Here is a 25436-nt window from a genome sequence, read left to right as displayed (position 1 = left end):
AGTGAGGTAAGGTTTCTTTTTTTTTAAAGAGGCAGATAGTTAGTAAAGAAAAGCACAGATGGTACGTGGATGCTGCAAAATCGTGAAGGTGGTACATGTGTACTGGAGGTTTTGGAAAACAGTGACCTCCTTATTGCTCTGCCTTTACTTTTTTCTGAAAGGCACTCTGGCGGTCCTCTAAAAAGGCTAAGAAATGAATCATAAAAGAGTGGAAAGAGAGAGAGAAAAAGGAAGCGAGGAATCAACCATCAGCAGAATATTGGTTTTCTTGGCCAGCTTGTATAGTTACCAAAGCAACAAACAGTATTATACTGTACACATGAGTTTTTTTGGTGGTAAGATTAATAGCTTTTTTATTTTACCACATTTGTGCATTTTTAGTAAGAAAATACAGTGTTAGGCCAAGGGGTGGGTGTTCATCAAACAGACAGGAGCCAAGCTGCTTTGTGTGAAGCTGTCTGTGGCGGCCACTGAAACATGGACCCCAGCCCAGGCAATGCGATGTGGAAGTCCTTGCATTTGTCCCTATTGTGCAGTCATTTGATTCTCAAGTAGTTGGCTAACTTTACAACAGAGACTCCTATCCTACTACCTGCTTCTTGAAAGTGGAGTCTGAGATCCACCTCTCTGTTTTCAGTTACTCCTCGTGATCTGCCTACATTTGAGTTTCAACTGATGGTAAATGACCAAATATATCAGAGATATTTTTATGACCACTGCAGTCTCCAACCTCAGGATTCTCACGTAGCAGACATACAGGAAAGATGGATTAGCTGGAGGGATGGCTAAGAGGATGGATGGAGGGGTAATGGGTGAGTAGACAGTTGGATGGCTGAGTGGGGGGATGGATATGCGGTAAGTGAATGAATATAGATGAGGGGATGATGGGGGTTAGAGGTAGAAGGATGAATGGATCAGTATGTGGGGGGATGAATAGGCGTATATGTCGGTGGACGGATGGATAGATAGATAGGGAGGTGGTAGGTCAATTGATGGGCACCTGGGTGGACAAAGAAGAGTTGGTGGGTGGACAGGTGGGTGAGGAGTGAGTGAGTGAACTGCAGGCCTAGCAGAGGTAATTGTAATTATATGTGTATGCTTTATGCTAATCAAAGCACATTTTCTCTGGGAGGATCTTCAGAGGCGATAGCCCTGATATCTTGACTCCTTTTCTGTGCAAGTCCTGATGTCTAGAAAGTGTTGGCCATGTTTTCTGACATGAGGCCCCAGCTTGTCATCTGACTTGTAAAAACACGTATTTCATCGCGTGCCTTTATTCTTCGCTCATAATTCACCCTTTCAGGGATTCAGCCTCATTAAAATCTGTCCTCTCCCCAGTTTCTCTTTGAGGAAGTTCCTCATTAGGGCATCTTTGCTGCAAAAAGCCTCACACCAACCCCTGTGAGTGCCAACCTGAATACTAAAGACTGGTATTAACGGATTTAGCCTAGAGATGTTCCAGAGTTGTCAGTTCTGATGTTCATAGGGCTATATTTTCAAACATCATCACGCATTCTCTACGACAGACTTGATTACTGTGATGAACTAGTTTTCTTCCTTTGAGAGATGTTCCAATTGCAAAAATGATTCTGAAATCATTTGAGAAAAGTTGTGAGCAAAACGGAAGTGACACTATTTCATTTGGGTGCTTTGCTGAGCTTGCTGGGAGAGAGAGGCAGCTCAGCGTGGCAGAAAGAGCACAGGACATGGAGTGCACAGCCCTCGGTGTGCATGCTGTCCCCTATGTCTTAGCAGTGGTGACCTTGGGGATGTCTCTAATGTTTGCATTCTCTTCTGCAAACTGAGACCAATGACCAAGGGCCTCCTGCTGGGTTGCTCTGGAAGTAAAATAGGAAGGTACAGTACAAACTGTGAAGTATTATGTATGATTGAGGGATCCTTGGGGGAAGAAGGAGAAAGCTGTACTTCATATATATATCACGTTTTTGTTTGTTTGTTTGTTTGTTTAAACAACAACAACAAAAAGAAATCAGGTATACAATGAAAAAATTGACCGTATGTCCAAGAAGCAATCAAACACTTTCTGGGCCATGGATTTTATTATCAGTGATGGCACAACTCTGACGGGAGAAAAGGCTGTTTCTCTTTGCTCATTCATTTCTTCTACAAATATGTACTGCCGCCTGCAGTATGAGAGTCATGGAGAGGGGGATGCTATGGACATAGCACTGAGAAAGGCAGCTGTGGTCCTTGTACCCAGGAGGCAACAGACAATATACAGACAATCCCCTGAATAACCATTTCAATATTAATTGTGAAAAGTGCTCTGAAAGAAAGTTACAGCATGTGTTGAGGACATATAATATGGAGGCCAGACGGGTCCTAGGCTGGGGATGAGAAAAGACTTCCCTGAGGAGGTTGAGATTAAAGAATAAGTAGCAGCTAATAGGCAGAAAGGATAGAAGGTGTTCGTGGGAAAGAGAAGAACAAAGGCAAAGGCATGAGGGTGAGAGGAAGTGTGGCTGCTTTGAGAAAGTAAAATAAGGTCAGTGTGGCCGGAGCAGAGAAAGGGATGAATGGGCCTGGAGGGTAGGAGAGAGGGGTTGGTGGCGACCAGATCATGTCATGCCTGTTATCATAACACCAGAGGGACCCCATGGAAGGATGCCTAGCAAGGGAGCAGACTGATTGCTGTTTTTAAGAATCTTTCCCTGCTTACAGTGGAAGAGAACAGATTAGACAGAATCAAGAGCAACAGCAGGGATGCTGGTACCAATCATGCCAGTGAGTGCATAGGGAGAGAAGCAGGTGGATTCAAGGCACATGTCAGGAGAAAAATCATAAAGGCCTGGCTTTTGACCAGTTCTGGTAGAAGAAGGAATGATCAAAGATATACTTCTAATGCAATTACTTCCCATTTTGAACTGAATGTTTCTCAGTTCTGTACACTATGTACATTATTACAGTAAATTAAAGAAATACATCTATAGACTTTATGGTATTCTGTACAGTTTAACATCTGGATAATCTGAACATTTGCATGGTGGCCCAGGGAGAACTGGGTGGTACAGTCAACCTTCCTCATCTCACAGAAAAGGGCTCTATGTGTGCAGAGGCAAAGATTGGGTCCAGAAAGCTGTTTGGCAAATGATCATTAAAAATGGAGAATACGAGTGTGCAGGTCAATTTGATTTGAGCCTTTAGGCATTCACAGTGTGTTGGGAGGCAGACATGATATATGGCCAGACCCTCTCCAGCCTGTCTACAAATGAGGTTACAGCATTAAGGAAACCTCCTGGTGTGCTGCCCCCCACATGGCAGAACAGCCTGACCTCAAGTCCCCCCCCACCTCCCCCCAGCAATTCTCTTAGTCTTTCCTCTGGAAGGCATCTCACTATTCTCCCAAATGGTCCTTGTTTGTCCAAGCGCCACAGCCTCTTGGTGACATCCAGTGCCTGCAAGCCACCTGTGTTGCCAGATCTGTGTTCCCCAGTGCCCGTTAAGATGTGGGGTCCCCACAGGGCTGCTCTAGTCTTATCCTCACTGGGAAGGAAGGCCACCAGCTCCTTGCTATGTCCACTTGCTTAGCTGGGCCCAGTGCTGTGTCGGAACTAGACCTGTATCATCTCCTTACAGCTGACTGTGTGCCTGTCTTTCCAATTCCCTTTTCTATGATAGCACATTAGCAGTTTGAACTTGGTCTTGATGTGAGTACTTACACCACAGCAATCAGCAAACACTGCAAATCAGGGCTTCCTCCTTCTGCCCCTCAGAGAGCTTGTTGTCAAGCATTTCCCAGCACCCCTCTGACTGGGCTCCATGTTCAGCTGCTGCGCCCTGGGCCCCACAAGACTCTCTGTGAGTGTAGCCCCGTTAGCTTCCACCTAGACCCTCTCTCCATGGAGTTCAGATCTAGTCGCTGGGGTCAGGCTTGGGAACAGTCACCACTTGTCTTCTTGGCCCCCATCCTCCACATGAACACACCCTGGTACCAACACATTAGACACCTCATTTTCTGGGGGCTGTGGCCCTAACGATCATCAGACAGAGGTCAGCACAGCTGGGACCCCTGTCATTACATAGCTGTGTGTTGGGTAGAACTGGATATACTTTGGAGGGATGTCCAAGAAGGACTGTTTCCAGGTTCTAGGGAGTCACAGCAGAGAGAATCACTTCCTGCCGAAGAGAGGATAAGCCCATCAGAAGGAGGGGCATTCATTCTTTCAGTGACTGACTCACTCACGCCAGACCCTGTGTTCATAAGAGAACAGGAGGGACTCAGACGCATTGTACACTTACACTGCTCATGCGGTCACCTCAGCCCCATTCAAGAGCACTTAAAGTATGGCAGGTCCATAAGTGTCACTTCTACACCTGATTTCAAAGACTCAGTGCCACCCAAAATGTAAACTATCTCACTCATAATGTTTGTGTTGATTTCAGTTAAAATAATGCTATTCTAGATAAAATTTATTATTAACATTATTTTTACCTGTTTCTTTTTACTTTTTTAATATGATGACTAAATTATTTTAAATGACCTATGTGGCTCACATTCTATTACTCACCATGTTTTAGTCTATGCCCAGATCAGGGGTATAGATTTTTAGTCTAGATAATTGGGATAGACCTCAAAGGACAGGTATGATTTGGAATATCAAAAGTGGGGAGCAGGAAAGAGAGTGTTTTCTAAAAATAAGCATTTCTCATGTCATGTAGGAGGAATATTTCATTGTATCCCCTTGGACCTAAAAAACTGTACTTCTAGGAAATTTTCTTCAGGAAGCATATGGTCGAAGACATGGCCAATTAAAGACTTCATGGCAGCATGTTTGGCGTGGTGGGGGCAGAGGAAAAATTGGGAATAATGTGGATCTTCAGTTCCTGGGCTTAGCTAAATAAATTTTTTTCTTTCTTTTTCTTGTTGGCACTGTTACAGATGTCCCCCATTTTACCTCTTTGCCCACATCCACCCAGATCGTAGCCCCCCTCCCTAGCTAAATAAATTTTGGTGCACCTATACAGTGAAATTGTTGTTATAGAATAGTTGTTACGGGATAATACTTAATGGCATAGAAGATGGTTTATATTAGTTTTTAAAAAAAGGTAGGTTACAAAGGCTTATACAGTAAATTCCCACTTTTGATAAAACTTAAAAAATATGTAGATTAGAAGGATGTACTCCAAAATGTTGCCCTGGCTGGTTTAGCTCAGTGGATTGAGCGTCGGCCTGCGAGCTAAGTGTCGCTGGTTCGATCTTCCAGTCAGGGCACATCAGAGAAGGAAAACTCTGACTCCAAAAAACCTCCGCTGCCTTGCGGCATACCTCTTCAGGGGAAAGGCTAAGGGAGTAAACCCCGACAGAAAATCCGGAGCCGGAGTCCCTAAGGCGGTTTGATGTTGTAGTCAACACCGGCAACTCCTGCGGCGCACCTGAAGCCAAGCTGTATCGACTCCGTCTTTCCCTTGGACCCTTCAGCTGCGAAGAGAGGGGGTGTCTGCTGCATGGGCAACAGCAGACCCTCCATATTACCCTGCCCAGGCTCTGTAGCTTCAGCGTCATCGCAAGATGTCGATTCAACACGGGAGGAGACAGATACCATGTCACTCCCGAGTCGGACTGCACAGCCATTCTCGGCGGTGCAGATAGACTCTTAAGAAGCTACACCATCGTCTCTCGAGACGGACGGCTGCCGACGACGACGACTCCAAAATGTTGACATTGGTTAAACAGGAAGACCCAAAAAATATTAAGTTCAAAAAACCTGGATTTTAATCCAGTCTCGGCACTTCCTAGCCAAGAGACTTTAGCTGGTAATCCTTTGGCCTTAGTTTTCCCATCTGTACAACAGGATATATTAACACTTGCTTCCTAAGGTTGTCATGAGGATTTACTGATGCATCTGTACTTGACACAGTTCCTGGCACATGTGGGTGCTCAGTCAATATTAATGCCCCTCCCCTTTCTGTCCCATTCTTAGGTGGATGCTGATCCTCATTTAGAAATGAATGGGCAGGGAAGGGAGACAAAGTAGAAGCAGGCATCAGAGACTCTGAGTGTTTCCTGCCCACATGAGGGCCTCAGTTTTCAGTCTTCTTTCTCCTCAGTGCCAAAGCTCTACGGATTGGATTCCACTGGTTGGAGTCTAGTAAACTGAAGGCCTGTTATGTAATTTAATCTTGAATATGTAGAAAAAACGTGTAGGATGTTGCCTAATAGAGGGTATAGGCTTGCTTGAAACACTCTTGAGGTTTGAGGCCTTTAGAGGCATACAGTTAATTACTGTTGTGGTGGATCAGCTCTTGACTGTGACTCTAGCAGACTCTTGGTGTAAATATATAAAGCATACAGGAATTGTGTGTGTGTGTGTGTGTGTGTGTGTGTGTGTGTGCAGACCCTCAGTACGTAATAAAGCGGTGACCTAGATTCTCTCTCAAGCACATGCGATCTTTAGGGAGCCATATGTGGTGATAGTTAATCCGCATAACCACTGTCAATTCCCTTCCAGTAAGTTGGCAGGGCCCCTGCAGTACATATGGGCTCTGCAATGCTTTCTGCAATGTACAAAAAAGATTCCCTGTTCATCCTCAAATCTAGCAATTCTATCAGCTAGCTTATGAAGAGTTGCCACTGTAATCCATGTTTAATGGCCTTAGCTACTGGACAGCTGTCTTGGGAATTAAAGTCTCATGAACAGAGTATCCTGGGGTTCTAAACTCCAGTGTAATAGAAACATGCCCGTCTCCCTCACCCACCCCACTGCAAGGGGATTTGGAGCAGATGTTCAGCATGGCGTCCTCTCCTTGGGCTCACACTTCCCATCCCAACTTTCATGAGCAATGGCAACCATCACAGGCAGTGATTCATCATGCATCTCCCTTGTGGGACAGTCAGTGGACCGCAGCTGGGGTTGAGCTTTGTGCCTCAGTTCGCCTTGAGGATCCAGATGATGTTGCCTGGTGTGTGGTCAGAGAAGCAATTCTCAGGTGTCTGAGGCCTCTTGTGACGCTGAAGTGGTGAAAGAGAAAAGCTCTCCAAGATGGGAACCAACATTGACGAAGTCCCCAAGGTCCTGAATTGCCAGGGAACAGGCCCTGCCTGTGAGGGAGATGTGGTTACTACCATTTTATAGAAGAGGAAACCAAAGCTCAGGAAGCTGAGTAACCTGCCTGAGTTCACAAGGTGGGGCATGGCGGGGTCCAGGTTTCAGGCCTGAGGTCAGCCACTTCTCACGCCCGTGTTCTCTTTACACTTCTGCCCACATCCCCACCTCCTTCTGTGGGATCCTGCGGAACCTAAGTGTGCACTGTCGTTCCAGCCACTGCTCTATACCTGCATGCAGCAACCTATACAGGGACCATCTCGACTCCCAGATCCTGCTGATTCCATGAAATCCCAGACGCTGCCTGTCTTTCCTCTCCTTTGTGCTGCTCATTTATTCTGGCTCTCACTTTTTCAGTCACCAGATTATTCTTCCTAAATAATCTCCAGCCACGTTATTCCTTATTAAAAACTCTCTGTGGCTGCCCACTGCCCCCAGGACACATCCTGGCATTTTAGGAGCTGCATCCCTAGGCCCCAACCCATGTTTTCAGCTATTTCTCCTTATGCTGTTCTTCACACAGAAGGGATCAAGGCCTCTCTCCCACACAGGCGTCATCATTTCCAACCTTCACAGCTGTTCTCAAGCGGCCTTTTTTATTACCCCTTCAATCATTTATTCATTCAATGAATACTTCTTGAGAATTTGCTATGGGCCAAATACTGTATTGGGAGCTAGGGATGTAGCCGTGAACCAAGCAATCAAGTCCCTTCCTGCAGAGAATTTACAATGTAGTGCAAGGAGGCAAACAGTCAAAAATCTACATATTAACTAGGTAAATTATGTAGTATGTTAGAAGGCAGCAGATACTATTCAAAGGGAAAAAAAAAAAAAAGGAATATGAGGAGGGCAAGGAGGACTGGAAATGCCACCAGTGTAGGGAACGGTGGGAAGTTGTAAACAGGATGGCCACAGGGGGCGTCACTGGGAAGGTGATGTTTGAGAAAAGACTGCACAGAGGTGAGAGAACAAGCGTGCGATGAGGAAGGTAGAGAGACCCAGGCAGCTGGGCAGCCGTGCAAAAGCTCGGGTGAGTGTCTGGAGCACGTGGGGTCGGGGAGCTTGTACTTGCAGCTGAGATAGAGGAGTAACAGGACTGACTTATGCTCCTGCCTTAAACCACTAAACAACCAGTCCAATTATGTGAAACAACAGTTTTGTGACATTGGATTACTGACAGCAGGGGAGAGTGACCCCTGAGAGAAGGGACACAGAGGACGTGAGCCTTATGATTGCCCACCTCACCGCTTGGAGAGTTTCCGGGCCACAGCACAGGAAGCAGGTGGGGGGGAACCAAACACAGCCCAGCAGTTTTGCCAAATTGAGGCAAAAGAGTTGAGAATTGGGGTCCAGAGAGACCAAGGAGGCTAGAATTTGCAGGCCCAGTAGCAGACAGGAGAGAGCTGCATGGGGAGGGGCCAGCACTGAGAGCCGCAGCAGGGTCCCCACAAGTCTCAACTGTACACCCTTCAGCACCCGCTGTGTGATGCGGGAGCTGCCCAAGACCAGGGGGAGAACCAGCAGAAAGGAACAGGCAGAAGGATCCTGAGAGCAGGGTGCCTGCTCTCCTACTAGCCCAGGCCACACGGCTGAATCCTGACTACAGACGTCATAGCTGCTTTCCGCTTCCCACGTGGCTGCTATATCATGCTCCCTCATCATGGCACTTCTCACATGGCTGCTGCAATGTGCTCCCTCCATCAAGGTGCCCACCCTTCTTCTAAATCCTGAAAGTCAAGTACCCCTTTGCCCTGAAGTGGTAGCTAGCTACCAGCTTGCCATAGATATGCAAAGTACCTTAAATGCTATATTATCTCCTTCCTCCATCTCCACACCATGGACTGTGGGGGAATATCTGTACCCTGTTTCAAGGAGTCAAGAGAAAATACTTTCCCTCTTGCCTGCACTGCCAGATTGTAAAGGGCCCCTGCTTTGTTCCAAACTCCCCAGGAACCACCAAGAGAGCAGCCTTTCCTAATCAGGTCAGTCTGCATGTACATCTGCCCACTAATGGGCTTCACACAGCCTTCCAAGGTGTGTCAGTTCAATGAGGAAGCAGAAAAAAGAGGAAGTACAAAAGAAAAAGAAGTTCTGAAAGGAGGACCTGTCCCACTTGGGGCAAGGAAGGACCTGAGGACCTGCTTCAGTCCTACCTTCCAGCCACAGACCCATTGCCTGTGAGATCTGTGACCTTGGAAAATCTTCCAAACCATCATGACTTGTTTGCTTGTTTGATCAAAATTAGTAATTGAGTGCCACATACTTCTAAGGAGAGTTTGAAGCAACTTTGGTTAACAGGCATGTATATATCAAGGCCGCTGCAATAGAAGTCAGAAATCTAAAACCACACAATGTGCACACAAAAGCTACACCAAAAACCTAGGCCAGCATAGTGAAATTAATGAATTTAAATGAACTGGTTGCCATGTGATAAAGAGAACTGAACCTCATCGTCTTCATTTGTAAAATGGAATTAATGATCTCTGCCCGACTACCCCCAGAGAGTTGCCACAGGATTATCAAGGCTGTAGATGAGAATATTTCACCCAGGGTGCTTCTGGTGCAAATAATAGAAAATAGTACTTAACCGAAGATAACAGGATGAGACTTCTCTAGCTCTCCACCCCCTGGGTCTTCTTTCTCCTGTGCCAGCTCCATTCTCAGCCCCTTCACAGTTGCTTCTGGTCCCATCATCACAGCACCAAGTCCAGCAGAAGAGGGAGCCCATTTCCACAGTAGCACCAACAAAATCCCTAGAAATGTGTCCCCTATGCCTTGATTGGCCAACTTGGGTCATGGGCCCATCCCTGAACCAATCACTGTAGCTAGAGGATAGGCTGCATTGACTGGTTTAGTCTAAGTCGTGTGATCCTGCCCTGCAGAGAGTCAACTTCCTAGAAAAAGGATGACAGTAGGGCCAGGTAGAGCTCTGTGTTGGTTTTTCTCTCTTCTCTGTCCTCCCACAGACACATTCTCTGTCCTTCTTTGTGCCCTGAGAGGCTGATCCTCTGGTTGACCTCCCCTGGGGCCCCCTGTCTTCAGGCTTCTGGTTGTGTTTGGCCAGTGGGGAGTACAGGCAGGAGACTGGAGGCCAAGAGGAGAGGGAGGTCACAGCGCAGCCCCGGCCCCACTTTGATGCTGCATCTCCTGAAATAGCTGTGCCCCTCCCTCCCTGGCTGTGGCTTCTCCTTTGAGTCTCCCACTCTTATGAAGCTCTGAGGATGCTATGTTTTTCCTCTGCACCTTTACTCTGAGGTGGGTAACAGCTCCTGCCATTGCTAGTCTATGGGTACATCATTTTCCCTTATTTGCTCTCTTATTCTGACCCCCCTTCAGTAAATAGTCCTTAAGAATGTCTCTTCTTTTGAACCATCCCGGGTGAATTCTGTTTCCTCCTGTGAGCCGGTATTCATTATTTATTACTTCATAACAAGTTATCCCAAAGCGTAGTAGCTTAAAGCAACAATAAACTTTAATTATCTCACATACTTTCTGTGGGTCAAGAATTCAGGAGTGACTTAGCTGGAAGGTTCTGGCTTGGGAGTCTCTTATGTACAGGCAGGCAAGATGGCAGTGGGACGGCAGTCCCCTAAAGCCTACTGGGGCTGGAGGTTTGCTCCCAAGATGGCTCACCCACATGGCTGGCAAGTTGATGCTGGCCATTGGTAGGAGGACTCAGTTCCTCACCACATGGCCCTCTCCATGGGGCTACTTGGGTGTCCTCGTGACATGGCACCTGGCTTCCACCAGCAAGGGGGATCCAAAAGAACGCGAGGCTGCAGCTCCAGTGTTTCTGTGTAAAATCACACTCTACCATGTCTGTAATATCCTTCTATTTACCCCGGCTAGCCCTGTTCAGCAGGGGAGGGGACTGTACAAGGGTGTGATTGCCAAGGGGTGGGGCCCTCTTAGAGTGTGGTTATCACAGGTCCTGACTGACATAATCTCTAAATTAAAATCAGGGTACTGTTATCATCCATGGGGGGAATCATTTGCCAAGCAAGAAAAATAAAGTAGACAGCTATAAAGAAAGTGCAGATCCTACGAATATAAAAAACTGTGATGCTTGAATTCACCAGCAGGACCCATAACTTGAGCAGGGTTCTTAGAAGAGCCACTGTGGGTGGGAGTGAGGACCCCTTCAAGTCCAGGCTGATGAGCTGGGAGAAGAGAGACCCCCATCTTACCCAAAGGGGTTCCTAGATCTATCTCCCTAGCTTCAGCTCTCCCCACGCCAGGCCTGAAAACAGTTGAAGACACCCACTGTGTTTGCTTCCACTCCGTCCCTGGCATTGCACAGCCTTCATTCTGGTTGCAGCTGGATGTCGCCTCCTGACCCTCATCAGCCTGAGACAACCAGCCGGGCCATCAACACAGCTGCCCTTCTTTCCCTTGCTGTTTTCTCCTCTGCTAACCCCTGTCTCTTTCCTTCCCAGAAAAATTAATGGAGGATTTTTTTTTTTTAGTTGATGGAAGATTTTTAGGTTTAGCCCATGAAGCCAAGTGAATAGTCCCCACCCCCCTGTGAGCCATCTGGGTTTCTAGTGGGGGGAATGGAGCCAAAAGGGAGAATAGACTCTCAATCAGTCGTGCCAGGGACCCCTGCCTGCCAGCCCAGCCCACTGTGTCCAAGGTGAGAGATGGGAATGATGACTCATAGGGACTTGGAACTGAGGACATTGGGGCTGGGAGGAGCCTGGGAGACTGTCGCATCCATATGCCTTGCCTTGCCACATACACACGCACTTGTGTGTGCATGCACGCTGGCAGGTGCAAACACACACAAATCATTTTACAGATGGAGGAACTAAGACACAGTCAGGATCTGGAGAGCTTCCTGTCCAACCCTAGCAGCGAATATGAAACCCGACGTCAGCCATGGGGAGCTTGGAAAGGTTGTCAGGAAGCTCCGTTGCTGAGGTCCTTGGTTCTCGGTTGCCCACAGCCAGCCTCCAGAAATACTTCCTGTTCCCAGGGATTCGCACGCTTGCAGCCCTGCTTCTGCTGAATTCATTCAGGAGTTGGACCATACCACAACGTGTCTTCCCCAGCTCTGAGCCACATTGATTATGACAACCACATCAAAGAAAATAACCTTTCCTTTTTATGAGGACTTGTGAGGGGCTCCAGTGAAGATCTGGGGGGCAGGAAGAGGGAAATGTGTACCAGAGAAGGTCATTTGAAGAACTTCAAGTTGGACATTACTTCTCCAGTTCAAGTTCATCCTCGCCGCCGTGCCCGCTTCTAGGGACCCGTTCTCCTGGTCTCTCCCCACCTCTCACTGCTCTCAGGCCACCTCCTCAGCAGGAAAACACCTGCCCCTGCCTGCTCAAGTGTTCGCTGAGGGTCTTACCTTCCATCCAGGAGACTAGTCAAGTTTCCTTCCTATGCAAGGTCACTCTGGGCCTGACTTTCAGATCGTGTGAACTTTGTCTCCTGACACACTAGGAGACACTGAAACCGAAGAGGTAGGGGATCCCAAGGTAGAATCCCAGAGGCCTACCTCCTAACACAGCATCCCTTCTGAATCACCTGGTTGCGAGTCCCCAAGTTCTGCCAATGATCCTTTTAATATTTCGGTGCTCTATGCCTTTCTCTCTTTTTGCGTGGCCACTCTGCAGCCCAAGGCCCCCGGCCTCACACCTGGGCTATTGCTGTACCAGCTGTCTCCTTTCAGCCCTGCCCCCACCTCCCCCAGGTCAGTCTGCAGCCCACCCCAGCTTAATGTGAAGATTCCAACAGATTGCAAATTACGTGTCTCAGACTTTCAGCTCGACTGGTCAGCAGTTTGGTTTCCCGATGGAGACCAATCTATTTAACAAAAATAGAACATACAGTAAAAAGCACAATTAAATATTTCTGATCATGGGGATGCTTGCATCTGCAAATGACCAGGGAAGAAGAGAGGTTGGAGGCAGAGGCAGAAAGCCTGGAGAGGGGCTCGTGATGCGTAGCGGCAAGGCTCCAAGGCTCCCTTGGCTCCACCACCCACTCGGGAAGCTGGGCAAAGACCCCACTCACTGGTCTAGCCAGCTCCCCTCTGCTGACCGTGCAGGTGAGGGAGGGCACTGCCATCCATCCATCTGCCCAAACTGGAAAGCCATCCTCTGCTTCTCCACCTTCCTCTGCCCTCACACTCGGATCATCTCTAAGCCCCATCGATCTCACCTCCTTCCCATCTTTTGAACCATGGATTCCTCTCCATCCACGTCACTCTCATCTCTCCCTTGGATTCCACCACAACTTCTGACGGGCTTCTTCCTTGCCTCTGGGCTTGCCCTTGTGCCCATCCATTTTCCATGCAGCAGGCAAAGAAGCTCTTTTCCTTTAGTTTTACTGAGGTATACAAATAGAAATTGTACACATATGTAAGGTATACAGCTTGATGATTTGATATATGCGGACATTGTGAAATGATCACCACAAACAAACTAATTAACGTATCCATTACCTCACAGAGTTAACGTTTTCTTTCTTTCCTGTCTTTCTTTGTGTGTGTGTGTGTGTGTGTGTGTGTGTGTGTGTGTGTGTGAGCTTACTTAACATCTATCCTCTTAGCCAGTTTCAGGTGTACAGTACAGTATTGTTAACTGAAGTCTCCATGCTGTACATTAGGTCCCCAGAACTTATTCATCCTGCATAACTAGAAGTTTATACCCTTTGACCAACATCTCCCCATTTCACCTCCCCGGCCCCAGCCCCTGGCAACCACCATTTACTCTCTGTTTCTCTGAGTTTAACTATTGTATGGTCCACATATAAGTGATACCGTTCAGGATCCGTCTTTCTGTGTCTGGCTAATTGCACTTAGCGTAATATCCTCCAAGTCCATCCATGTTGTCACAAATGGCAGGATTTCTTTCACTTTAAAGAGCACATTGGAGTTGTTACCACCTGGCACAACCCTTCTGTGGCCCCCATTTGGAACACGAGGCCCAAGGCCCCATCTGATGTGGCTCCTACCTTCCTTGCTTCCACCAGCCCCCTACCCCTTGCATACCACCCATCAGCAACCTTGCCCTTCCTTCTGGTTCTCTAGAGAGCCAGCTGCCTCCAAACCTTTGCATATGCTCTTCCCTCTGCCCAGAACATTCCCTAGTCCATCCCCTTTGCCTGGTTAACTCGCACTGATTCTTCCCTGTCCCCTCCAAGCATTTCCTCATGAGAGACATACCCTTCCCCTGCGCTTCCCTAACCCTCTGTTACCACCCTCTCCCACCAATTAACGCACTGCCTTCTGTTTTTATTTTCAACCTGTCACCTGCATCAGAACGGGAGCTTCTAGAAGACAAGGACTTTGGCTTAGTCATTGCAGCTCCCCAGGATCTGGCATAAGCACAACATGTCCCAGAGGAAGCTCTCAACAAATAGTGTGTGGCAACTGCCCCCTCACTTTATGTGTGAGGAAACCGAGGCCCAGAAAGAGGAAGGAACATGATTATGGGACACAGGGAGGTGATGACAAAACTGGGGCTGGAACCCTGAATTTCCCACAGTAAGCTCAGGGGACACAGACCCCCAAGACTGACACCCCACAGGGGCATCGCAGCATCCCAGCCTCTGAGAACCTCTGGTCCTCGGGGTAACCAGCTGCGCTGCCTTGGGCCCTGCTCAGTCCTCAGCCCCTCTCATACCATGCCACCAGCTGAGCACCTGCTCTTGCCCAGGGTCCTTTCTCTCTCCTCCTTCTCCTTCACAGCTCTTCCCAAGGGCTATTGCCCCAGTGCCCCCCTAAAACTAGGGAACCCACTTCATTCAACTGAACTCAATCAGCTTAACAAATGATCTGCACTCCTGCTCCCTCCCAGGCAGGCCTTGAAGAGGAAAGAGCTCTTTCTTGCTGTAGGGGGTGAATTTGGGGGGGTTCCTTTCCAGCAGGAGGCAATTATATACAACACGTAGCTCAGAGTAGAGGAAGAAGACATGGGAACCCCCTGAGGTGGGGCCAGGGCAGGCACATGCTAGCACCCATCAAGGGTGTGAGTGGGGAAGGCCATTTTAATTGGGGCCTGGCACGTAGGGCTTGTGCTTGGAAGACCAAGTCCTCCAGGGACACGCGGTAGTTGGAGAGGATGGGCTCCAATGAGCAAGATGGAAACCCAACTAGGCATTTCAATCAGTGGGGATTTAATTTGGGGAATTGTTTAATCAGTGTTGGAAGGAGATTGAGGTGTAAGAGGAGCCGTGAGGCAGCAGCATGCCAACTACTGAAAGAAATAGCAACCACCCCTCGGGCTAGAATAATGAAAGGGGCTCTGAGGAGAAGACCCCCACAGTTGGCATTCAGACATCTGAAGAGGGGCACTGACCAGCTGTGCGGCACCTCTAAGGGGCTGTGGCAGCCCTGGTGCTGGGAGTGTGGAAAGAAGCTGGAGGCAGGACCCTGACAGGTGCAGGAAATGGGGGACCCCTGAGTCCTCCTCTCCTGCATCCCACCCTCCTTCAGAGTCTCCCATTGGCAGAAGCTAATGGGAAGGGAGCCTGGGGGACCGAACTTGCCCCAGCATCCCAGGGCAGAGTGAGGAAGGGCATTTGGGGAGCTGAGACAACAGGCAGAAAACCAGAACAGGCCCTTCTCTCCAGCTGTTCACCTCTGATTTGAAGCCTCCACTTCGGAGAAGAGCAAAAACTAGGCATTTTGCATTCCCCTTCATGACCCCAGTATGGAAGCGTAGTCACTGGGAGTACTGCAGCCAGTTCCTACAGCCTCCTGAGAGCCAAGAGCCAGTTGTTAAAATGATCAGGAATTAGTGATCCAGTTGTTAAATGACTGACAGCTTGAAATCTACCTTGCTGGGAGTATTTACACCAAGGAAACGGGCAATCATTACAAATCAGATAACCCCTCCCTGTTTCCCCCCAAAAGCCAGTTGTTACACATTTGCTAACACATCCCTGACTAGCTACTTTCCCTCCTTCTCTACCTGCCTCCTGCTCCCTCCCCTGTCCAAGGCTACTTGGGACTGGTTCTTGCAAAGGGAAGCAAGCAAGTATGTGATTAGAAGCATGAGCTTGAAGTCAGACACATTTGGGGTGAGTCCCAGTTCCATTGCTTCCTAGTTATGTGACCCGAGGCAAATTTCTTAACCCCTCAGACTCTCAGTTTTCTCCTCTGTAAAACTGAGATAATAATAATACGTAGATCATCCCACTGGGGTTGTTTAGAATTTACTAATAAAGGAGAACCCCAGAGAAAAAAATCTTAGGAAACATACACAAGTATTTCAGCAAGATTAAAAATAACTTAAAAAATGTTATCTCTGCATGTTTTGCAGAATGAAACCTGAGAACAGAGATGAGAAGGGAATTGCCCCAGGTTCTCTTCCTAGCAAATGGCAGGGCTCAGCCTGAACCTACAACTTCAGTCCCCTTGTTCATTGCTTGTCCCATTATTCTAAGTTGAGGGGGGATGTGCTTATGTTTGCCCAGATCTCTGGCTCTTATTCAGGAAAACTCAAAGCTGTCAGGAAAAATTAATCTATTCCGAGAGAGTGTATTATTGTGTTTGGTGAGGTTGTTGCTATTTTTGCCTTATAAATGTGCCTCCTTATAACATCCTTTCAAAAAGAAGTTTTTAATAAAATATTCCTTTTATTAAAATAATACATGTTCATTATAGGATATTGAAAAGTGAAAGGAAGAAAAAGCCATAATCATGCAGCATTAACATTTTGACTTTGTGGGGAAGATTTTTACATAATTGTGAACATACTGTATATATAATTTTTATCTTGTCTTTCTTACTTACATCATGGTGTTAGTTAGGATAACTAACACTAGCTGCTGTAACAAAAATATCTCAGAATCTCAGTGAATTCACACAGTAAAAATTTATTTCTCTCTTATGCAAAACCCAAATTAATTGTTTCTGGTTAGTGCAGAGCCTTTCCACGTGGTAGTTCATAGACCTGGGCTGCTCTGTCTTGTGCCTCCACTGTTCCCTAGGCCTTGAATTCTCTGATAGATTCTGTTAATCTAGTTAGCAGAGTGGGGAAGTAAAGGAGCATGAACAGTCTTGTGGGAGGTTTTCATGGGCCAGACCTGGAATACTATATGCTACTTCTACCCACATTCCATTAGTTAGAACTGGCAATGGCCAAGGGAGGCTGGAAAATGCAGTCTAACCATGTGTCCGGAAAGAAAAGGAAAGGGATTTGGTGAACAGCTAGCCAGATCTGGCACAATCCGATGATCACTTTTTCCAATCTTCTATAACTTTCATAACATCATATTCAAGTCTGTGTAATTCAGTTCACCCTGTTTAAAACCTTTTAATGACTCACTCCCCTTGCATTCAAAATTAAGCCCAGCATCCTTGATACAGCCCATGAGATTCTGCATGACCTTGCACCTGTCCACCTTGCCAATTACACTCCATGCTCACTCCTCCTCAATTACTGCTTTTAGCTCCACAGCCATTGGTTCAGTTTCTTCAATTTCTCAATCTCTTTCCTGCCTCAGGGCCTTTATACTTGCAATTCCCTCTTCTTAGGATGCTCCTCCCCTCACTCTTAGTTAATCCTTCAGGTCTCAGTGCACATGCAACCTCCTGAGAAAAGCCCCCCTGACTCTCAGTCTAAATTGGGGTCTCGTTGTAGTTCTCTTCTCTAGCACCCTATTTTTTCCTTCCTACCATGTATTATAGTTTGTAATTATATATCTATCAGTGTATTTTTTATTTAAGTCTGTATCTCCCATCAGACTGCAAGCTCCATGCAATCTGGGACCGTATTGATTTTGCCCACTCTTTGTGTGGTGCCTCCCTGGCCCATGCCCATCACGTGTTAGATGTTCAACAGTGTTGGCTGATCAACAGCATGTGTCACAATACTTCACTGTGTGGCCATCCCTCACAATTTACTTCACTGTTGCCCTATTTCTTGGGCATTTTCTTCATTTATGATATTTCGCTCTTTTAACCAAGCCTGATTCTTGTATTATTACTGAAAGAAAGGACAGGGAGTTGGTCCTGCCACTCCTGGGCCATCCATCCTGCCAGCTCCTCTAGGTCTTCACTCCTGTCCACTGTGCCCATCCCTGCCTTAGATAGGCCACTTGCTTTGTGACTGGTCAACATTTGAACCCTTTGGGCTGTATGATCATGACCCCACAGAAGGATGCCCCTCCATTTCCTGCCAATCAGCAGAAGGGTGACAGCAGGGACAGACCTCATTTCTCATCCTGCCCCTCCCCTTAATTCCCTGCAGACCCACTGCTCAAGGTTCAGTGAATAGATCAAACTTTGCTCAAGGTTTGGGCCTATCAGAAGACCATTCAGTGTAAGAAAACATCTTTAAATAGCATACAAAATATGATTGTCCTATAGCCCAAGGGGACATGTAGGAAAAGAGTATGTTTCACCTTTGTAGAATATGTGCGTGGCTGTACCCAGTTGTTTGGTATTTCTCTTTTAAGTCCTGTCATCCCTTGCGAAAGAGAAGGCACCTTCCTCTCCAAACCTACATAATGAGAACCTCAACCCTCATCTGACCAGCAACCTAATCCCAGTGTTTTCTCAAAGTCCCCATTATTTGTTTGAGACTAGCAAGGTTCTGGATGGAGGGCTGGCAGCAGAATGATCCAAGGTGGGCTCAGATCACCCACACAGATAACGATGTGCTTCCCCACCCGGGGAAGCAGGGTCTCCCATCGCACTTCCACTTCCTTTGTTGCCTGAATGACACGTAAGGGCGCATCTTGTTTCCCCATCACGTAAATCAAACACGCAGGTGAGCAGGCACATTCCCACCTCCCAAAGACAAACACAACTGCCCAGAGACAAGAATGCTGTTAGGGTCGTGTTAGGAGGGAGATCCTTCCCTATATAAATGCAGTGATCTGCAGACTGTCCCACAGTGGGCCCAGGGTTCCAGGAAACTAGGCTGGACCAAGTGAGTCCTCTCTTTGTCTTGACCTCCCACTCCAGCTGGACACCAGGCTATTTCAAGGGCAGGGCATCTCTGCCCTGCACTGTGAAATTGAAAGACACCAATGTGGGGCTTGACCCATGAAATTCATAAACTGTCGATGGAGTGAAATTTACTCATGCTTAGTAGTGAAACATGAAAGATGAGCAATGGAAACAATTAATTTTTCCAAGAGGAGGCTGCTGAATCCTCCCCACTGCTAGAATCCTTAGAGTACATTGTGCTCTCCGCTGATTTTTCTGGGGATTCAGAACGAACATCAGGTGGAATTTTGCCAACTCAAATTCCCTGGAGGAATTATAAGAGTAAACCTATATTGTGCACCAACCCGGGGTTATGCCCTTTTCATAATTGTCTACTTTAATTCTTACAAACAATCCTGAGGAGCAGAGATTGTTCTTACTATTTTTTTAAATAGGAGAATTGATGCTCAGAAACACTCAATGACTGTCCAAGGTCACACTGATGCCAATATTTACTCTTGTCTGGTGAATGCTGCAAGTTAGTTTTTTCCCATGTTATCGTGTGCATTCTGAAGGTTTCTCTGAAAAAGAACATGTAGCTTTATGGCTCCCAGTTCAACCTAAACTGTTAGTTTGGATCAACTTTTATGAAACAGACTGCTTTCCTTGACATGAGCAACATCCTTTTCAGGAAAACAAAAATCCTTATACGTTATCCACTTGCAGTTTTGCCTCCATTATTTTATTTGCATTCCCACTGAGCTCAGTGGCCATTCTTATAAACTCCTTGGAAGCTAGAATTCATGATCAATCAGTGTGCAGTCAAGAAAACGGAAACCACGTCAGGTGTTCCCTAGGGAGATTTAATGCAGGGAACTGGTTACAACCAGAGATGGAGGAGCAAAACAGCTCGCTGCTGTCACTGGAGATAAGTATCCACAGAAACAACCCAGCCCCTTGGGCTGGAGGGACGGAAAGAAGAATGGTGTTGCCCCTGCGTCTGCAATGCCTGAAGTCGATTCTCTTTTCTCGCCTGCTTACTGATGGATAATGGATGCTACCTTCTGAGGAGTTTATAAGAATGACCACAGCTACGATTTGGAATGCATATAAAATCATGGGCACCCAAGCACACTGGTGTCTGAGGTTCCTGCAACTACTTTGTCTGCTGTTCTGGGGATTCCCCACCCTGCCCCACTGGCCCCTGAGCAGGCAGCCGGGACTGCCCCCACACTGACAATGCAGGGCTGCTGAGGCCCACAGACACCTGCAAACACTCAGAGCTCCTGCTGTTATAACCAAAGCAGAAAAAAAATTAGGCTTTCCCTTATGCATACTTTCTGATCTCCCATGAATGCTGTTCATTAGCAGAACTGAAATGGAAACCAGCAGGCAGGGGATTCTGGGAAATGTGGTTTCCAGGCTTTGGGCCCCTGCAACACAGGAGGATACTGAGTGAGTATATGGATTGTGAGCCAACAGACAGATATCAGCCACCACCCCAGCTAGAGTTACCAGTTCCATTGCTTTGGAATTTAATGCATCGCATGGATTGATCTCAAGTGGATGTGATGATCCTATTACAGCCCTGGGATCGCACACGGCAAAAGTCTTAAGGAGAGTCACGGCATTTATAGATACAAAGAATACGTGTGTGGGGAGCAGAGGAAAAAAATCCGTGCTCAAGCTGGGGTTTAAGAAACCAAAGCCAGCCCGCTGGCCTGGCTGAGCTGCCCAGCTACAGCTGGAGCAGTGTTATTACTGTGTGGGCTTCATTCAGAATCCACAGCTTCATCACTCAGGCTCCTTCAGGTTGCAAGACATAGTCCCAGGGACCTTTGATGGCAAGTGTCTTGTGTTGGGTTACCCAGGATACAGATTCTGAGACAAAGACTAGGGTACAGGAAGTTTATCAAGGATTGTTCTCAGGAACAAAACCTGAGAGGGAGGAATGAAGCAGGGTCAGGCAGAGGAGCGCGTTGAAATGTGACGCAGCTGCGATTACAGCCTCAGCCATGCCCCGGAACCTCTGGATCCCACAGCTCTTCACAGTTGTCCTGAATGAAGGAGTGGACAACTATGAACTATGTCCCATCACATTGAGCATTGGATGTAGGCTGGGCCCAGGAAGGGGCATAACCTTCAATACATCTTCGGGTGCAGGGCAACTCAGCAGCAACCAGGATGTCCGCCGCCGGAGAAAGGAGTGCCTCCATCCCAAGGGGGCACCTGGGCAGCACACCGTGCATCCACCTCTCAGTATGGGAGGAGCAGACTGAATGTCCGCTGCTGCTCAGGCCACGGGCTCAGCCACCTTGGCAATGCACTCTGGGTGCGCGAGAGAGAGAATCTGGCCACCACCCTAGCTCAACCTGCTGTCACCTCACATCTGGATTAGCAGCTGCCAACTCCTCCAGTTTCTCTGCTTCCTCCTTTGCCACACTACCATCCATTCTCTACCTGACACACCAGAGCAATCTTCTCAAAGACCAACTCAGATCGTAGTGCTTCCTTGCTTAAGCCCCGCCCCTAGGCTCTTGGCTGTGCTCCAGAGCCCCATCAGGACCTCCAGGTGGAATGTGATCTGGCCTGCTCACCTCCCTGCTCCCCACTCCCCACTTCCCCACAGGGTCCTTTCTGTTCCTTTCCCACCTGTGGGCATGGCCTTCCCTTTGCCTGGAGTTTCTCCTCAGCATGCAGGCCTCAGCTCTCACACCACCTCTGCAGGGAAGTCTCTCCTGACTGCACATAGACATGCTCCCCTCCCCCAGCCATTCCCTTCTTAGTTTCTTCACAACGCTCATCACTAACTGAAATTACCTTATTCATTCATTGGCATACTTGTTTTGTCTGTTCCTCCTAATCAAATAAGAAGCTCTTAAAAGCAGGAATCAGCACCTACAAGAGTACCTGGTGCAGGGTAGGTAAATATGTGTGCAACATTGTGTGAATTGACCACCTACTAATATGGAGGTCACATATTGAGCAGAATTTTATGAAAATCACCCAGCGTGTGGCCTTTCCTTGGGTCCACTCTTAGAGAGGTCGACCTGGCTGGGACAATGGTCCCTGTCCTGTCAGCCAGGGTCAGAGTAGCAGAGTTGGCCTCAATAGTCAGACGCAGCAGGCGCCATGGTAACTCCTTTGGGAAAGAATCACAGGCCACACCTCCCTCAGAAGGGGGCTTTGCAGAGCTTCTTGGCTTTTTCTCTGGTGCAGACCCTCAGCATAGCCAGTACCCATCTGTGTGTCCATCACAACTCAGTTTCCACAGTCACAGAGTTCTCAGATTTCTCCCGTGGTAGGCCACGCAGTGTGATTCAAGGACTCAGTACCCTGGGGGCTGATGTTTCTGAGAAATGACAACAACCTTGGATAAAGGTCCAACAGTTGGCCCTTTTATCAGCTGAAATCATGCAATGTGGAGAGTCTCTTCCCAAGGGTTGGAAAGCTTCCTGGCGCTTAAAAAATATTTTTTATTTCAGCTCTCTTCTATGAAACATTTTTAAATAATAATTACTCCGACCATTTACTGAGTGCCTGTTGTAGACCAGGTGCTATGCTAGATCCATAACTCAGACACTGGCCTCCTTCCATTGCATTACCTGAGAAATTAAGGAGCTGGGAGGAGCTACTGTAAGTAAAAATTATTATCGCGAGTAAACTAAAGTGTAACAGGTCTTACTTCAAAGGTGAACTAATTATTTCTGTTTCAAAGGTAAATGGAGAGAAAAAAAGAAGTAAAGGGAGATTCTTTCTCCTCTCCGCCCCATACTCCATTCCATCAAAGCTTTGAATACTACAGTATTCCATATGCTTTTTACAACAATTTAACTAATAAGGATTCTGCAGAATTTGTTCACCTTTTATATCTAGAAGTCTTTGGAATTCTTCAAAGCTTGGCAGGAGTGGATGCATCAGTTAGATCTCCACCTTTGTCAGGTGCAGAAACTTCCTCCTTGTGGGCCATGTCTGCATCTTTCCCACCCATGCAAAGTGGTCTATTTGCATAAAAACAATCCTCTTTGGAAGGTGTTTTGTGTTTTTTAATCATCCCTAGAAATAAAATCACAGCTCCTGTCTCACCTTACACTGAAGTGTTTTAACGCACCAGAGGATTGCTTACTGGCACCTAAATATAGAATTCGGTGGGCATTGGTTTCAAACTGATACTACTCACAGCTCCTTCAGGATTTCAAAAAGGTGTCAAAGTGGCCTGAGAAGGTGTTTCTTGTTCTGAGAACAGATTGAGTGATTCTCTGTGCCAAAAGTCGCAGGGCCTGAGACTTCGGGTTTCCACCAAAGGAAGATGCTTTCTGGCACTTTCTCCTGAGATTTGTGCAGAAACTGAATTTGTTTGTGCCGTTACCTGATGATGTAAGAGAGCACCTGTGAGAGTAATGTATCCTCAAGACCATTTCTTTTCCTAATTTTTCAAGATGGAAAGATGAAGGGAAGGAATTTATTTCTGAGTCAGAAACAACATGCTACAGTGAAATAGCATGGACACTAAAATCAAACTCGGATTTGAACTACCACAGCTTACAATGACCTTACATAAAGTGTATAACCTCCCTCCGTCAGTCTCTTGATTTGTAAAATCAGGATTATCCCCCTTTCCACTCAAGCTTGTCATAAGATCCATTGACATAATGTGTGTCAATTTCCTTGCATGGCTGCAGAATTTTGGTGAACCGTAAATTGGCAAGGAGAGACCACAGTCTTTCTTCATGTTCCCAGTTTGTTTAGCCCAGAGTATGGAACCCTTGTATCAGCCAGCAAAGCAGATGCACAAATGACACTCATTGTCTTTAGCCCCAGGGTCGCTAATGAGTGCTCAGCTGTCTGTGACACTAGACATGTCATGGGCTCAAGAAGCTTAATTTTGTGTGGCCCTGTAGCCCTGTTATAATTGGGACTGATGTCATCACTCAGGACAAACTTATCAAAACATTCTCTGCTCTTAATAAGAAATGATAACCAACCTCCAACCCCCTTCTGGTCCTCAAGCCAAATAGCCTCCACAGAGCTACACATCTTTATGGGTGGGACATGCGAGCAGCCAGGGCCAGGCTCCATGGGCCTCACTTCTGCCTCTGTCTTTCCAGCACCCTGGAAGACCTTGTTCCAGGACATCACAGGACATGTTGATGTTTAATAAATAGCAGGGATGATAATGATGATGCATATCTCGGCTTTAATTCACATGTGTTAGTTCCATTATTAATTTTGTGCTCCTTACGTTAACCAGATAAAGGGACACCACCAGTTTAAAAACAATTAGTTTAGCCCTGGCTGGTGTGGCTCAGTGGACTGAGTGCTGACCTGCGATCCAAAGAGTCGCTGGTTCGATTCCCAGTCAGGGCACATGCATGGGTTGCAGGCCAGGTCCCCAGTTGGGGGCGCTCAAGAGGCAACCACACACTGATGTTTCTGTCCCTCTCTTTCTCCCTCCCTTCCCCTCTCTCTAAAAATAAATAAAATCTAAAAAAATAAAAATAAAAACAATTAGTTTAATTTTGCATATATGGTCTAGCAGCATCTAGCAGGAGTCTCTTTTTTCTCTAGTATTAATAATTGCATTATACAGTTAATGAATTTCAGTTGAGATCAGTAGCATCTGAGTTAATATGGCATTTCTCTTTTGTTCTTGTTTGTTTTATTTTGTTTTTAGGGTCAAGTCGTGTTCCGGAACGGGGAGAGAATGGGGACCATTAAATTTACTCAGTTTCAAGGTAGGCTTTTTGATGTTTCTTTCTAGTTGATGAATTCTGTATTCAGGGATGTTGTTTTATGCAATAAAATACATCAAAACAAATGAAAGTATCATGTTCCAGATAAGAGAAATCAAAGTCAATAGAAAACACCTCTCTGTGAAAACATTAGTTTCAACTTATTTAGAATATTTTTTCTCAACTATGTTACTGCTCAGGCCAATTCAGTCTTCCCACATGACTGAGAAACTCATGACAGTATGGGGAAGGCGGGGAACAGTCAGTCAGTTCTGAGAAAAGTTGCATTGTTTTAGACTTTGGTTATAGAAATTTTCTGACTGTAAAGTTGACAGAATAGCATAGTGAACCCATCTAGCCATCACCCAGCTTCAACAATTATCAACATTTTGCCAATCTTGCTTTATTTTGACTCACCCTGTTTTTTGCTGTAATGTTGCAAAGCAGCTCCCAGACATTATCTCATTTCAATCTATAAATATTGCAGTATGCATTTCCACTAGATAAGGACTTTTAAAAACATAACCACAAAACTATTATCATATCTAAAGTATTTAACAATTATTAATATCCTTTCATTTCCAGTTCTATGTTGATTCTGCAATTATCTCAAAAAATGTCCCCACAGATTGTTTGAGAATCCACACAAGGTCCACTCTTTGTATTTGGTTAATGTCTATGGTTTCTTTTAATCTATAAGTACCTCACACGTAGGCCATTTATTGTTTTTAAGAAATCAAATCATTTGTT

At 46.6% G+C, this 25436-nt stretch overlaps 1 protein-coding gene across 1 annotated transcript in view; it reads left to right on the top strand.

The window, feature by feature from the left end:
- Window positions 1-25436, top strand: part of GABBR2 (gamma-aminobutyric acid type B receptor subunit 2) — a 340480-nt gene that overhangs the window by 217476 nt on the left and 97568 nt on the right. Inside the window, exon 8 of the mRNA XM_090274483.1 lies at window positions 24629-24689. Within this exon, the coding sequence (XP_090130609.1) occupies window positions 24629-24689 (61 nt within the window). The remainder of the gene's footprint in view (window positions 1-24628; window positions 24690-25436) is intronic.

Source organism: Furipterus horrens, unplaced genomic scaffold, assembly GCF_987537825.1.
Source record: "Furipterus horrens unplaced genomic scaffold, mFurHor1.1.pri manual_scaffold_4, whole genome shotgun sequence".
Taxonomy (NCBI): domain Eukaryota; kingdom Metazoa; phylum Chordata; class Mammalia; order Chiroptera; family Furipteridae; genus Furipterus; species Furipterus horrens.
The sequence above is the reverse complement of the archived record's forward strand: the minus strand, read 5'-3'. Positions and strand labels throughout refer to the sequence as shown.